At 43.6% G+C, this 15,682-nt stretch overlaps 1 protein-coding gene across 2 annotated transcripts in view; it reads right to left on the bottom strand.

The window, feature by feature from the left end:
• Positions 1-382: 382 nt before the first annotated feature.
• LOC126344021 (transcriptional repressor scratch 1-like) overlaps positions 383-15,682 on the bottom strand; it is a 131,288-nt gene continuing 115,988 nt past the window's right edge. For both annotated transcript variants that reach the window (XM_050001987.1, XM_050001988.1), the window contains exon 2: positions 383-15,516. In XM_050001987.1, coding sequence (XP_049857944.1) covers positions 14,069-15,475 — 1,407 coding nt within the window. In that variant the 5' untranslated portion in view covers positions 15,476-15,516 and the 3' untranslated portion in view covers positions 383-14,068. The remainder of the gene's footprint in view (positions 15,517-15,682) is intronic.

Raw genomic sequence — 15,682 nt, 5'->3', positions numbered from 1 at the left:
TACTTCGTTTACGGGCTAATAATTACAGCTATTAAATGTAGTGTGTCTTTAGGTTTTCGTAGTACCTTCAAGTACGGGTCATTAATGCTCATATTTTCCCGTGGGCAGCATGTCACATATTGAAATGTGGACGCGTAGACGTAAAACCGTTACTCTTCGCTGAAAAGCGTAGTCCACATAGTGGTGTATTACAACTGGGCAGAAAACATCAGGCAGTAAATTATGTGACGTGTTTGTAGGAAGACTGTTTGACGCAGAGGAAAAGCAACTGATACACTGGAGTGGGTATGTATTGAGGTACCATGATCACAATATTTGCTCTTATATCCGTAACACTATTTGTAGTTGGTAGTCGTGGTAAGGAACAAAAGAAAACACTGAGTCTTTTCTACACTATTTATTACGAAAATATATTACAAAATTCGCTATGTAGTGTCTTGCAAATGCAGTACAATATGATCAGCGGTCGACATCAGCCGCTGTGGGTAGTGGGTCAGAGTCCAACTTGCTAGGTATATCAGATATCGCAGACTTGAGCTGGGCCGCCCCGCCTCGCGGCTTTTGCGGCTCACTTTATTCAGGGCAGTTTCCTTTCTGGTTGCTCTTCGTGTTCTCTCGAACATACACAACTGGCCGTCTCGCGACGGCACACAAACAAGTTCTTACAATTTACTCACATGCGAAATGAAAAAAAAAGATTAAAAAAACACATTTCAGTCGACAATGAAAAGGAATCCGCTGAAAAGGCAGGGCTTACGTACGATTTTACACTCAATACATGCTACAATAACACGCGACAGAACAACACTGTACTGCAAAAAACACATGTCTTCTCAAATGATGACTAGGAATTTGACAATAGTGAATACAACAAGAATACTAGAATATTGTGAACATTCACAGAAGATACAACACATAAATAATATACAATAAAATACATTTGAGAGAAATATATACTTACAAGAAAAAAGTTTCAAAAATATTTAGACAGTTATCATTTGACTAGTTCGATTCAGTTTTTTTTTGTAAGAAAATAACAAAGGTAATTGTCAGCTAGTCTCAGCATATTGAAATTCTTACTCACAAAAGAAAATGAAGTCCGGAGTGGATGCGCATAAGCTGCTGCTAGCTCGTCATTGCTGTTTACGTACAGTTTACACCGCAAGACAGTGCTAGGAGTCTTTCCGCTCTACACATCACATTCGGCCTCCAGAACCCGCAAGGAAACACTGCTTGCACAGGGGATACAACTTTTTTTCTCAAGATTGTAAAAGGCTTAGCGGTATACTTAGCATTTATTTGCTCTAAGTGTTTTAATAATTTCAGTAGCGGATGCTATAAGCGTGGGTGGAGAGTTATTGACTAATGGACCATTATGGTGGTTCGAGATGGCGAGAGATGCGACGTAGTAGTTGGGACTAAACTGAGCAAAGGGGACTCGTAAGAGGTAGATTTTCAAACTATGACAAGTCGGGAGGAGTATTTCGTGAAAGAAAAGCGATTGCTTGCGCTAACAGCCTTACCCTAAGCGAAACTAAAGGCTACGTACTCTGATGATCAATAAATATCGATTCAAGTCGACGGCAGTTCTTCTTACTGTATTAGATATAATATTTTATTAAGGCAGTGCAGAAGTTTTTAAGAGTGATACTGCTTCCATATGAAATATGCGCTGAACTGCTGAATATGATTAAAAGTAGGTAAAGAAGCTATATATCTCCTCTAATTCACCTTAAACAAAAATTCGCTTTCCTATTGGCACTCGCGAAGTGTAACTCAAACGGAAGAATATTAAAAAGTCTTATGCTAGAAGCAGTTTGACTTCGCTTTAGACTACCTTTTTTAGTTTGGAACTTTTACCTCTAGAGGCCGCCTACCCTATCAGTCCATTCTGTATGAATATCGTCTAAGTTCTTTTTTAAAACTATATTTTCGTTGCAAAGCTTATGGCGCTTAATATTTTTATGGTTTAAATTTTTACTGATTTTTCTATAATCATTACTGAATTAAATAATTTATTTGTATATATAGTTCGGTCTATATTGCTATAATCTTATTTATATGGGCCTTCTTTGAGTCTCTTACATAAATATCATTTTCAAATGACTGTCTATAATTTCTTCTTCTCGGCCCAACTACATTATTATTGCTTGTGAATACCTGACATTCTCCTGGAAGCGAAATACGAAGAACCGCGGGAGGCCCTTCCTTTATACCTTTGCCCTGTCGGCGTTAAGTTTGCAACAGTCGACCTGCCTATTGGGACGAATACTCAAAGATAACAATGTGGTTGACAACTTCAAATCATATCACCATATTTCATTATAATGTGTCTTATTATCATGAAACTGAAAGACAGGGAAACATGATTTCATTTGCCTTAAGCCCATCTGGAGCGAGATGACAATAATATGACGTTTATTTTTATTGCTAATCTGCTCGATAATTCTTGCTTCGAGTGCTGATGAAATCACAATTACAGTACATACTAAAACATCTAACAGTGTGTAAAAGAAGTCACTCCTAAAACATTGTCGAACTTGATTTTCTAGGAATTCTGATACAAAATATTTCTGTCTACCCTAAACGTTCCTAACGTTCAGTTTGAAAATTATTGCTTTGTCAATACGTGCGAAGTACTGTTTCTTGAATTCGTTGTTTGTTACGCTACTAAACTGCAGAACTAAGTCTTATATATACGACAGGCACGTTAACTGCTAATTTTGAAGCAAAAGTCTATGAGACCTCGTTGTTCTTTGAATAAAACCGCGGTATGGATGCGAATTCAGATCACTGAACGTACAGTACGAGATTACTGGAAACACAGCCGAACTACTGGCTACTTTTGCTACTTTTGGCTACTGTTGTGGCCCAGGTATGAGGGAGAGCTTCTCGCAGCTCTCCTGCCGCCCCAGTTTCTGTCAGTGAAATGCTATAAAACAGAGTACATACCATAAACAATGTGGACGCCGTGCGACGTTTCGCTCGCTTGCATCCCACTCACTCACATACACACACACACACACACACACACACACACACACACACACACACACACACACACACACTGCACATTACTACCGTGTTAAGTACTTTGGCCACAATTCAACAAGAGTTCTGCCGTTACTGTAGCGTATCTGAACAAAGTGGAGTATTAAAATCACCTAACCTACACGCTGTGCGGCGTTTTTGACTAGATAATAATCCGAGTTGTAATATCAAGCGGTAACACGTGGTGGCTATGAAATGTAGCCAAGAGACGGTAGTAATCAAGTAAACGATTTTTTACTGGTGTATAATGTTATTCAAAACGGAGAATCCGGTTGTTTAAATATTGCTGGTGTCATACTATTGCTGTGAGAAACCCTACAATGAACGCTACAATTAGAGGGAGTATTGTTATCACAGTAACTCGATGTCTGAACACTCACCTATTAAACTTCGATGTATGAACTATGATGAGTTATTTAACAATTTTATTGCTTTACGATTATTGCTACAAAATTATTGCTCTCCATTTTGCATACATCAATTTCATTCGAGGCACGCGGTATTTGGTATCTGCTAAACGTCAAAACATTTCTTTTGATTTATTCCTAATGTCTTAAAGAGCAAAGCTTTGTGTGTAGGATCCGTGTGCACCTAGTAATGGGACAATAAAGGCTAGGAAAACTACTACGTAAAATTTTAAACTCTTGTTGAATCTCGGTGTAGGTTTGGTAACGCTAGTGCAACGCATGTATACTTTAATTGACTATGGTGCGTGAAGACTAGATGCGTGACTGTTTCTGCGAAGAAAGTATGTACATATTACTTAAAAACTACGCTTTTCTGAGTGGAGGCATCTTTGAACTGGAACAAGAAGCTCTATTGCAACTGGGATCACGAAGACCGTTCGAACAATTCCCCCCAAAAAAAAGGGCAAGTTTTGCAACGGATTGTGATTCTCATTTCACATGGTTCACAACACTTCAGCGTATTGGCGTTATAAAGACCTCACGAACTCGACAGCTGAGATGTTGAAGAGAAAAACAGTATGTTGCACTACCAACGGCCACTCTAGAATTGGGGAATGGAGAACGAACTGTCTGCCGCGTTGTTTGGCCAGATCCTTCGTAGTATTTGGTCGGAGCAGCGGTACCACCACTGTATTCTTTCGGCGGACACCCCGCCTGACTAGAGAACACACTCGTCCGATCCGCCCCAGTCCGGTGTTGTCGACCTACTACTTGCTTGATATTGCGTGACGAAAGGCACACAATGAAGGTATCTCTGTTTTCACTCGATACGTCACAGTAACTGCTACTTGTGTAAATGTCGAGACTTCAGCGATGGGGGAAAGTCATACTGTCCAGTTAACAGCATTACTGTTTTGGCTAGTTCCTGAAAGATGAGAAGGACAAGACTCGACGAGTCGAGAAGGAAAAGTTACCGGATTCTTGATGAAACATGAACCATTAAATATTTATAACACATCGTAAACTGTCCAGTACACCGTTACACAGTTTGCAACAGGTAATACTGAGCAAAATGGCGGGTACTATTTATCGACAAACTTACTGTCATATACGGAACTCTTCATGAAATTGCAATTACCTCTCACTGAAGTGTGTTTTGTATTTACAGCGCTTTTCATTTCTCGTAGGTGTACCATAAAAACTGTCGTCACGATTTTGAAGCTGTTAGAGGTAAATTGCAGGGAGCGAAAGTGTGTCAATAAAGTATACGTAAAACGAACTGTTGACTGGGGTCGAAGGATATTAAGAGATACTAAGGTTATATAGCCTGACCCCATATTACTCAATCTTTGTACTGAGCAAACTGCAAAGGAAACCATGTAGATATAGAAAAAGTAAATGAATATTCAACGAGAAATAAAAAACTGTACGGTTTGGATGGAAAAGTACTTCTCTAAACGAAGTTTTAAGATGAACGCAAATAAAAGTAAAAATTTCTGAAGAAACTACATTAGAAAATTAGACAGTAGAATTAATGGGCGTGTTTTGTCATTAAGGCAGCGAAATAACTCACGGTGGCCTGAGTAAAGATGATATAAAATACAGGCTGGCAACGGCAAGAAAAGGTTGGCTGAAAAAATATTTTACTAGCATTGAACAGAAATGTAACACGTCCGCACTGGCACTGACTATTGTGCTCCTTCTGTGTGGCGCGCTTGTATCCATGATTTACTTCATGTGGCGGCACTGCTTTTCCTCTCCTCACTGAAGGGCGTCGGATATATACAAGTAACCTGGCTGCATTAATATATTGACCTTCGGTTTAAATCCATAAAAAAAGATATAATAAAAATTTTACACTAAATTAGCCACGTATTATCTGATACTGATATCTCATTCGTTCAGAAAACCCTGTCATTGAAGGTCGACACAAAATTGTATTCACTGCTTTTCGTAGCTCCTAGTTGATAAGGAGTACATTACATGTTATGTATAGCTTGTAGCATAATTGAGGCAGTGTGAACCACCCATGGTGCCTACCGAACGATAGGATTGTCAAGGATTAACCAGTAGTGACAAGTGCCTCCCCATGAGATAAACGACTGAGAACCACTGGTATTACAATAGGATTTTTGAGAGTGAACCACCGGTGGTATGTACTGCCGGATGGAAATAGTCAAGTGCTGTATGCTGCCCTATGGGATTGTTGAGCAAGAACCACTAGTGATATGGGCCATCCGATAGAATATTCGAGTGCGATTCAGTGGTCGTACATGCCGGCCAATGGGATTGTTGAGCACGAACCACCAGTGGTGTATGCCGCTTGATGGGATGGTCGAGTGTGAGTTACCGGTCTTACATGCTGCCGAATGGGATTGTTGAGCGCGAAGTATCGACGGTATGTGCCACCCGATGGGATAGTCGAGTGTGAGCCACTATTGGTACAAGCCAGCACGAATGTGTTAAGTATTAGGAAGTCATTTAGCAAGTATTTGCTCGGAATGCAGCTTTACATTAGAGTGAACCATGAACTGTAAACAGGGAAAAAGACAATAGAAGCTTTCGAAATATGCCGCCACAGAAGAATGCTGCCAAGTAGGTGGGAGGTCAACTAAAGGGAAGGAACTTATCACGTATGGCAGAAAATAAACTGTTGGCACAGGATAAGTAAATGGAGGGATATAGGGTGATAGGCGAAATTATGAGGCATTGAGTAATGGAAGGAATTGTTTGGGGGTGGGATGGTGGAGTGCGGGGCGCGAGGGGGCGCGGGGGGGGGGGGGGGGGGAGCTGTAAAAATTGTAGAGTTAGACCAAACTTGTAAACAAGTACAAATGGCTGTAGAGTGCAGTAGTTATGTAGAGATGAAGAGCGTTGCAGAGAAAAGATCGCGTAGAAAACTGCATGACACCTTTCTTAGAACAGAAGACCACAACAACCGGTAATTCCATACTTCAGAACACACAATAGGGTGTGAATTCTTAACGGGATAACTTCCTTAGAATATCTCTTTGAGAAAACGAAAGTCTGTAACATTTTCGTCGAAATGAATATGAGTGTGAGGCGTGAGGATGTGGTAAAATGGAGAACAGCTCTCTGTCCACGTGAGACACAGCACAGTCCAGGAGAGGGTGGTGGGATATTTTCTGGTGGTCTGGGGTTGCGGGCAATTCCCGGCGGGGCCATTATGCGGCCGCAGCAGAAGTGGTCGCTGCGAAAACATCCCCCGGCGTGGGGGCGGCTCGGCCTACCCCTTGCCCCTTGGGTTTCCTTCTTTCCTCGCTTCTTTCCGTTTTCTTTTTCTACCTCGCCAGCCGAAAACCACCAGCCTGCGTTTTATTGGAGCCGCGGGTTAGATCTTGACAAAAGAACTTCGCTTTCCGTAGGGGGCGGGTAAAAAAGGGGGAGGTCCGGCCATTCCTTTCGGGATAGCCCGGAGCGTGCAACTACGTACGGGAGCTTACACTCACACACACACACACACTCACACACACACACTCACACACTCACACACACACACTCTCACACACACACACACACACACACACACACACACACACACACACATGCGCTATCACACACACACACATGCGCTATCACACTTTCCCAACGGACAAGTCCCAGCTTATCCCTCGGAGCTCTTGTTGCTGCGGTGTCTGTAATCTCGGATTACGCTCCGGGGGACTGCTGCGTTAACACAGGAAAAATTCTAAGGACTCCCCGCATTTATCTCGGAAATATCTGTGCTACGGGAAATAGCTCCTAGCCTGAGCCTAGAATTTACGTATCGCTTCCACGTACTTCTTTTTTTATATATATATATTGGTACCCTCACCTGCATCTGAGCTGGATCGCTTGCACAGCGTGGCTATGTACACAACGGATTTTGAGAAGGAAGCAGACGAATATTTATACTTTACAGTACGGACCAGTCAGAAAGCGAAATGTCCTTTCTTAACTCTGTCCGACATTCGGTTGTTGTGAGATGCAACTAGTAGGCAGGAAGAGGGTGATGGTGTATTGGCAGGTCTATATTTGTTACGTCTGTTGTCAGTTTCCCTCTACCATCTAATGTTCAAAAATAGCACCACAAAGTCCTCTGCATTTTGATGTTCGTGCTGCTAGACGCAGGGCTGAAATTGGTATCTTTTCTTTTTTACAGTTTTTTTCAGTTCGATCAAATATACAGATGCGCTCTACACGTACTCCAAAAACCAAGTACAGAGAAAAACTGCTGAAGAAATATGACAATAACTAGGAATAAGTCTGCTTTCACTTTCACCATTTGGGTTGGCAGTTTCTGATTTTCATTCCAAGGGAATCATAATCAGATAGAAAGATGAAAAGGGTAGAAGCTTTTGAAATGAGTTGCTGCAGAAAATTAAACGGGAAGATCCAGTAACTGATTAGAACTGGGAACAGAAATGTTGCTTGGCACAACTTGACAAAAAGAGAGTGTAGGTGGTTTGGACACGTCCATAATCATCAAAACGTAGTTAGTTCGTTGCGGGAGAGGAGTGAAAGCGATGGTGTGAGGCTGGGGGGAGGTCAGCTGATATTTTTAGAGACAGGTGATGACTTCAACCCAGCATTCATGTCCGAATAGAGGTTGGGTGAGCAGTTATGCAGATACGGAAAATATTGCCCGAGGTAGACTAGCGTGGAGAGGTACTTCTCATCTTCTGGTTAATGACTGCTACTTCATATTAGACTTAGAAGAACGCGTAAATTTTGCTTGGTGTAAAACGGAAAACTTGATAACTCTAGTTAAATGTCTTTATATGTAAATAAACTTTAAAATGTATCAGTACTGTGTCGTTGGAGGAAACGCACAAAACAGAGTACTGTCTGCCTCAGTGAATCTGGGTTTTGGAACAATTTTGATTTTATTTTATATGACAGTGCCGAAAAACAGTTGGGTGTAGAAATGTTGCTTGCTGCACACTGAGGATGATTGAAGAAAGAATGATAGAAATGAGCAAGGCTGAGTATATTTCTTTTATAGACCGGGAGAAGGCTTCCAATAGAGTCAATTGGGATGTACTGCTGAGAATTGTAAAAGACGGGGGTACAGATTGGAAGGATAAGTGGTTAATAAAAGGCGTGTATACAAAGGAAAAAGTGACGGTTACAGTAGAGAATAAGGAGATGGAACAGATGAGTACTGGAGGGGGTCTAACGCAAGGTTGTTCACTGCCACCGACACGACTGAATATTATTACTTGGAGAGGAACAGGTAGATAAGGCCATAGATGATGAGAGAGGCATTATAATTCGAGGAGAAAGAATAAAGACTATAAAATACGCAGATGGTGAAGCAGTGCTTAGAAGTGAAGCTGCAGAAGATGTTCATGAGCACTGCAAGAAGGAGCAAGAACTATGGAACGAAGATATAGGAAAGACAGAAGTGATGATAATAAGCATGAAGGAAGCTCCAGTTAACATATTCCTAGACAGGTTTAAGAGACAGAATAAGTTAAATCCTTCCTGTATCTGTGGCTTGGAATGGAGGCTGCACAGAAGAAATTAGGTGGAGAATATCTATGAGAAAGAGAGCATTTGAAAAGGTGAAGCATTTAGTAATATCTAGAACAATTTCAATGGATCTGAGGAAAATATTTGCTAAATGTTATGACAAGAAGAGAATAGAAGCTTTCGATATGTGGTGTTACAGAAGAATACTGAAGATTAGATTGGTAGATAACATGGCTGATGAGGAGGTATTGGATAGAATTGGAGAGAAGAGGAATTTGTGGCACAACTTGACTAGAAGAAGGGATCGGTTGGCAGGGCATATTCTGAGGCATCAAGGGATCACCAATTTAGCTTTGGAGGGCAGTGTGGAAGGTAAAATTCGTAGAGGGAGACCAAGAGATGAATACACTAAACAGATTCAAAAGGATGTAGGTTGCAGTAGGTACTGGGAGATGAAGAAGCTTGCACACGTTAGAGTAGCATGGAGAGCTGCATCAAATCAGTCTCTGGACTGAAGACCACAACAACAACATGTCTGGAGTGTATTGTTATACAGCAATGAATGACGGACAGTTAAAAAGAAAGAAGGAAGATGTATAGAAGGTTTCAAAGTGCAGCTATGGAGAAGAACGCTTAAAGTGAGGCGGACTGACAGACATAAGAATGAAGAAGTAATAAAATAGGGGAACAAATAAAATTATCGTAAGTGGTCAGAGAGAGGAAATAATCTTGGACAAGTACTACATACGAATTGTCTGCTACAGGAATTATAGTGGGAAAAGTGTAAGGAATGGGGGGATAGGAAGAGAACTGAAATTAAGGATTACATTAGAAGAGGAAGAAAATTCAGGTAGATAAAGAAAGATGTTCAGAACAGGAGGCGATGGTCAGTCCTAAGACAGGCAGATTAAGGGAGAAGCTACGTAGAATTGAAACGTAATAGAATTTCCTGTCGTGAGAGCGCCATGGTAACAGCTGAAACGTCAAAATGAGCGCGTTCTGCTGCAGAGGTTTGCGCGAACTTATTTCAGGAAAACATGGAGTAAGACAGAAGACAATCGGGATAAAGGAAAGAGTAGAACTGTAGAGTCGTGTCGGCGTCTAACACGGACGAGAGAGGAGAGAAAGGACTTAGCAGAGATTTCGAGGATGCTGCGGGAGAAAGAGAAATCGACGAGTAGGACTGTTTGGCGGATGGGGAGGGCGCGTTTGCGGCTGCGGCTGACATCTCGAGAGACGGGCTCTGGGGACGGAACTCATATCTGCGACACCAGCAGTACAATTACTGTGCGCAGCCGGGCCCTAGGGGAGGAGAGCCTACTTGCCGTTGGCGGCAGCGCCGGCAGGCCTAGATCCCAGGCGTCGGGCGGCAGCTGCTCGACTTCCGGAGTTTCCGAAGTTACGAAGTTAGGTGTTTTGACATCTTTGGAACTTCATTTGTTCTACGCCATCTAGAAGACATTTCATTTTTAGTGTGTCAGCCACTCGTAGGCCCTCAGACTCTTCGTTTCGTGTCTGATTTCTGAGCTTATCTTAAGGCGCAACTCACTTTTCGCAAACGACACGTAGATATACTACTTTTGTAATAATTTATGCTAATGTTTCCTGGAATGGCCTCCAAGGGCATTAACGGAACTTCGGTGACTGCCCACAAGAAAACAGGACGTAACTTTGGTGTAAGTTGCTTGTTCATTTCAAACGCCTAACAATAGGAAATGTACTGGAGTTAAATTTTCGTGTTTTAGTACAAGGGCGATATCACGAAGACTGGATGCTACAGATATAGTTGTATTAAGAACTGGAGCAATGTTTTCGATTGGTTTATTGCTTTTGTATGGGGTCGCAACTTGAGCATCATCGAGGAGGAAAATGCGTCATGCACCTTATTAGTAAAGCGTTGTTTTTCACAATCTACGCAATAACTGAGTTCTCCAAAAAACGAACGTTTACCGAAACTGACATCGTATTCCCTCTAAGGAAAATGTCAGATGTGATGATCTGATGCAGCCATTATGACCTTATGACTGAAGGGTGAATTCTTGCGCTCTTCGCCACCACCGGAAGATGTTATCTGCAACACTGGGAAATCATCAGGCTGCTCGTAGAGAAAATGGAAAATCTAACGGTGGAGTGTAAAATAAGAGGACTGAAGTATGGATTGGGAACTGAAAGTGTGAGTAACAGATAAATAGCTAGCGTATCAGTACAGTATACATGATTGTACCGCGTATCATCAGTCCGACTTACTTTCAAATTGTTCCCGAAGAAAACATGTTTTGAAGGAAGTTACAGAACTGTAATGTATAACAGATTACAGATATCAGCAAAAAATTACGACGAATAAATTAGTTTTCAGTGACGTATACAGAGTGGCATGTTACTGAAACTCCGATGACAATTTCAAACTTTTACCATCACAAGGAAGAAGTGCCCTCAAGTGAAGAGTCAGCAGAAGGCTATGCCGGTAAACAAGTTTCAGTCGTTTCAAGAACCGCCTTATGGGAAAATAATTTCTTGTGCATTTGGGGGTCTGCTCTCACTGGTACTCCACATAGCCAAAAATTCGAAATGCGGAACGTAAACCATTACTCGACGTGATTATATTCTGGTTGCAATAGTAGTTACTAACTGGTAATGCCTTCATTGACGGGGGACTATTAGAGACTTGCTAATACTCACTCACTATCAAGCAAATAATAAAGGTCTGAACCGGACTCGAGTGCGAGAAATCGTATACACTTTAATTGGAAAATAGAAAAAGCATACTCACATATGCACACACTGACACTCAAAGACACACACTTCTCAAAACATGCAATGACTACGAGGGTGGCCAGCATGAGGATTACAATTATATTGCACTATATCCCTAGCTCTGTTATTACCTTTACGGCGCTATCTCCACTAATCTGCTACGTTGTTTCATTTACATCACGCGACTTATGTACAAGTTGTATGCAAAAATATTACTGTGTGTTTTATGCGTATTATATTCGTTTCGGGAAAAGAAATACTCGTTTGAAATGCAGTCTGGAATACTACGTCCTGTGGCTATGGGCCACAAAGAAGTCATCTTACTAACTGGAATGTTTTTAAGTATGGAGGAGAAACCGAACTCTATGAAGCCTATTTACGAGTCAAAAAGCAAAACGACTGTGAAAAACCAGAAATGAAAGAAAAGTATTACGAACGGAAATTTTTAAAACTTTTGGTACCAACATATATTAATGTTATAAATACATTATATTTCAAACCTTGTGCAAAATACTTTTCGATATATTATTTATGATACATGTCTTAACTGGCAATGGCTTGGAGTTCCAAGCCCAGAGGGGAGCGTGAAACTTTTTATATCAATTAATATATTATTACATAATAATAAATATCATTCTCTCTTATAAACTGTGTGTGGTCGGACTTGTGTCACTTGGTATTCCCGCCAAGGGTCAATTATATTTTGTTTTGCATATCCTAGTAGTTAACTATAAACTCACTGAATTAGGTATACACAGTGTTCGCTTAAAAACTCTATACTATATTTAATGCTAACAGTGCAGTCTAACAGGCTTACTTCTGGAACGGTGTATATGGCTTAGCAGTGATGACTCATTTCATCAGTTATTCATCAGTGACTAGACTCTTCTCACTAACTCATTTGTAACAGTATTTCCTAGCCAGCCTACACTTCTAATGTGTACATTTTAAAATTACATTTCGTTGTATGTGAAACACTTCGTTCCTTGTGTGAAACTTTCTTGAAACGTTCAACTAAATCTTTTACGTCAACATAAAGGATGATCCACTATCTGGCATTAGTCAGTGATCTACTTGTCTCGTATATCCCTAAGCTTCTAATCACTTATAAACTTATAACAAATAGGTACTTCTCAATGCCAGAAAGGCCTCCGGTTTGAACTACTTCAGGGAGGGATGTCGCTGTACTAAGTGTAAAAATTTTACATTTCTTTAAAATCCAATATAAAATATATTTCAGGCATTTTATGTACTATGCGCATCCAGCAAATCTTTGATTTACAAAAGTATAGAAAAGAAGCTTCTTCTGCTTTACTTGAAGGAAAGAGTCTGTAAGGAATTCAGCATGGGAAAACATTTCTTATGCTTATAAACGTGATCATAAAAATTAACTCGTTTTCCCATTTGCTGTGCAAATAATAGGACTGATGTTTCATAAATTTGGTACAAAATTATGGTGTCTATTAAGTTGCTGATTTTACAGCTAGTAATGCTTGTGAAAAGAGCTGATAATTTTGTGCACTATTTATGTATGTATATATATTTATATATATGTTCAACTGTAAGAATATCTGACAGCCAGAATAAGGAAACAACTGCATAAACTGAGCGTCCGAGGAACGCTGGCTATTTACAAACATCACTAACGTAATGAAGCTTTCCCTTCTAGGCGCGTGCAGGATGACTAACGAACTTGATTGTAGTTTCAACGTATCTTAACTGTATAGATAAATAGACTAGACAAGAGTGTGCAGATTACACTGCTGACTATTTAGCCGATGTCTGTTTCAGGGCTTCCGAAACGTGTTGTACTATCAGTACAGTGACTAGTCACGACTAGAAAATAGGTACATTTTTTTAGTGACTTGGATAAACCGTCACTTTATGCTAGTGGTGTTTGTTGGTGGGGAAAGTTACGCCGCGGGTTGGTACATAAATTGCAGAACTGAATGAGGTGGCTTTAGTATGCTTCATTGTTGCTCGTTTATCAAGAAGATGGTTTGCTGACATTATAAAGAATATCTGATGATTGGAAAGAAGAAAAGGACTCTGAGAGGACGTGTAACGTACAGTCCACAGATCATGTTAGCCGACTCTGTGCAGGCGTTATTAACATGCTGAAAATATATTGCGTCAATGCAGTTTTGACGAAGCTAGCCGCATAGGTAAAAATAAAATCTTTCCTCGATTAAAACATGTGTGCGGCAGCAATTTCTACGTTCTGTGCCTCTAAGTGTCGGTCACGGAATGATCTGTGCACCGTATGCAGCCATATTCGCTGCCGGTGGTTACAGACACGACAACCACTCTGTTTTGTTTGTGGTATTAGCGCTCACGGAGCGTGACGTTTCGGAAACCCTGCTCGGCGGAGTGGGTCGGGATCAACAGGAATAGGGGAGCGGCGGCGCGGCCAGGAAGTGGTGCGTGGGAGGCGACAGAGGAGGGCAGGCGGCCGCCGCCCCCGGCCGGCTCGCCTCGTCGGGCGCAGGCACGACGCCGCCGCCCCCGCCGCCCCCGCCGCCCCCGCCGGGAGAGTCTCGCAGACACGCCGACTCGAGGTGCTTGTTGAGGTAGGACTTGAGCGCGAACGACTTGTGGCAGCGCGAGCACGCGAAGTTCTTGTCCTGCGAGTGCGTCTGCATGTGGGCGCGCAGGTTGGAGCGGTCGGCGAACGCCTTGCCGCAGTGCGCGCAGCCGAAGGGCTTCTCCCCGGTATGCGAGCGCAGGTGCCCCTGCAGCAGCCACGGCCGCGAGAAGAGCTTCCCGCAGACGCCGCACGCGTGCGACAGCTTGTGCGTGAGCAGGTGCATGGCGAGCGCCGGCATGCTCACGTACGCCTTGCCGCACGTCACGCACTTGCGCGCCGCCTGCGAGTCGAGCGAGCGGTGCGTCTGCTTGTGCCGCGACAGGTTCGACGACGTGGCGTACTGCTTGCCGCACTCGCTGCACGTGTAGCGCTGGCGCGACGAAGGGTCTGCGGCCTGCGGTGGCGCCGACAGTCCCGCCTTGCGCTTGGACCGGCCGTCGCTCACGAAGAACGCCTCGTACGTGTAGGCCACCGTCTTGGTCGCCGTCCGTATGACCGACGTCGCGGCGGCCACCGGCTGCTGGAGGTGCTCCACGGACGGCTGAGGTGGCGGCGCGGGCGGTGAGAGGTGTTGCTGCGACGGCTGCGGCTGTTGGGGAGGCGCAGGAGGAACAGGAGGCGGCGGCGGCGGTGCGTGGGGCGTCGCAACCTCCGCCACAGACGCGATGGCGGTCGACGCGCTGAGGTCGAGAATCGCGTGCGCCGCGCTGAGGTCCTCCTCGGCCGGAGTTCGGCTCGGCCTGTCGTCCAGCGAATAAGGCCGATAAATGTCCTTCTTCTTGGGCGGCAGAGATAAGGCAGCCCCCGTGCTCGTGAAGCACATGGCTAGAGACTTGCGGAGAGGGAGAGGCGCGGGTGACGGCTGGTGCGGCGGAGGCGGCGGCGGAAGAGGCGGCGGAGGTGGCGAGGGCTGCCGCGTCGTCGTGGGCGGCGGAGGCGGAGGCGGGACGGCGTGGTGGTCAGGCAGCCAGGACCTCCTGTCGGCTGCTGCGAGGTCCCGCAGGCGGCGCGCCTCGGCGGCGGTCTGCAGCACGGCGTAGCAGGGTGGCGGCGCCCCGGCGGCCGGCGGCGGCTGCGGCTGCGGCACTGGCACTGCAGAAGCGGAGGCGGACCCGGGGGCGGAGGGCAGCGACGTGGCGGGGTACAGCGCGCCGGGGCCGGCGCATTCCACCAGCTCCGTGCGGTCCGCCTTGGGCGGCATGTACGCCGTGAAGTGCAGAGAGGACAGGTCCTGGACGTATCCTGCAACAGTCAACACATGCGCACTTGTTATCTTTCTTTAGTTCATTAATTAATTAATTAGATGTTACTTAAGGAATCTGAACAATTTTTTTATCGGAAAGAATAAGAACGAATTAATTTATATGATACGCAAGAAAAATTAGTTTTCGTACTAATGAACAATCAG

The sequence above is a fragment of the Schistocerca gregaria genome, chromosome 1 (assembly GCF_023897955.1).
Source record: "Schistocerca gregaria isolate iqSchGreg1 chromosome 1, iqSchGreg1.2, whole genome shotgun sequence".
Classification (NCBI taxonomy): domain Eukaryota; kingdom Metazoa; phylum Arthropoda; class Insecta; order Orthoptera; family Acrididae; genus Schistocerca; species Schistocerca gregaria.
This window is presented reverse-complemented; position numbering and strand designations above follow the sequence as displayed.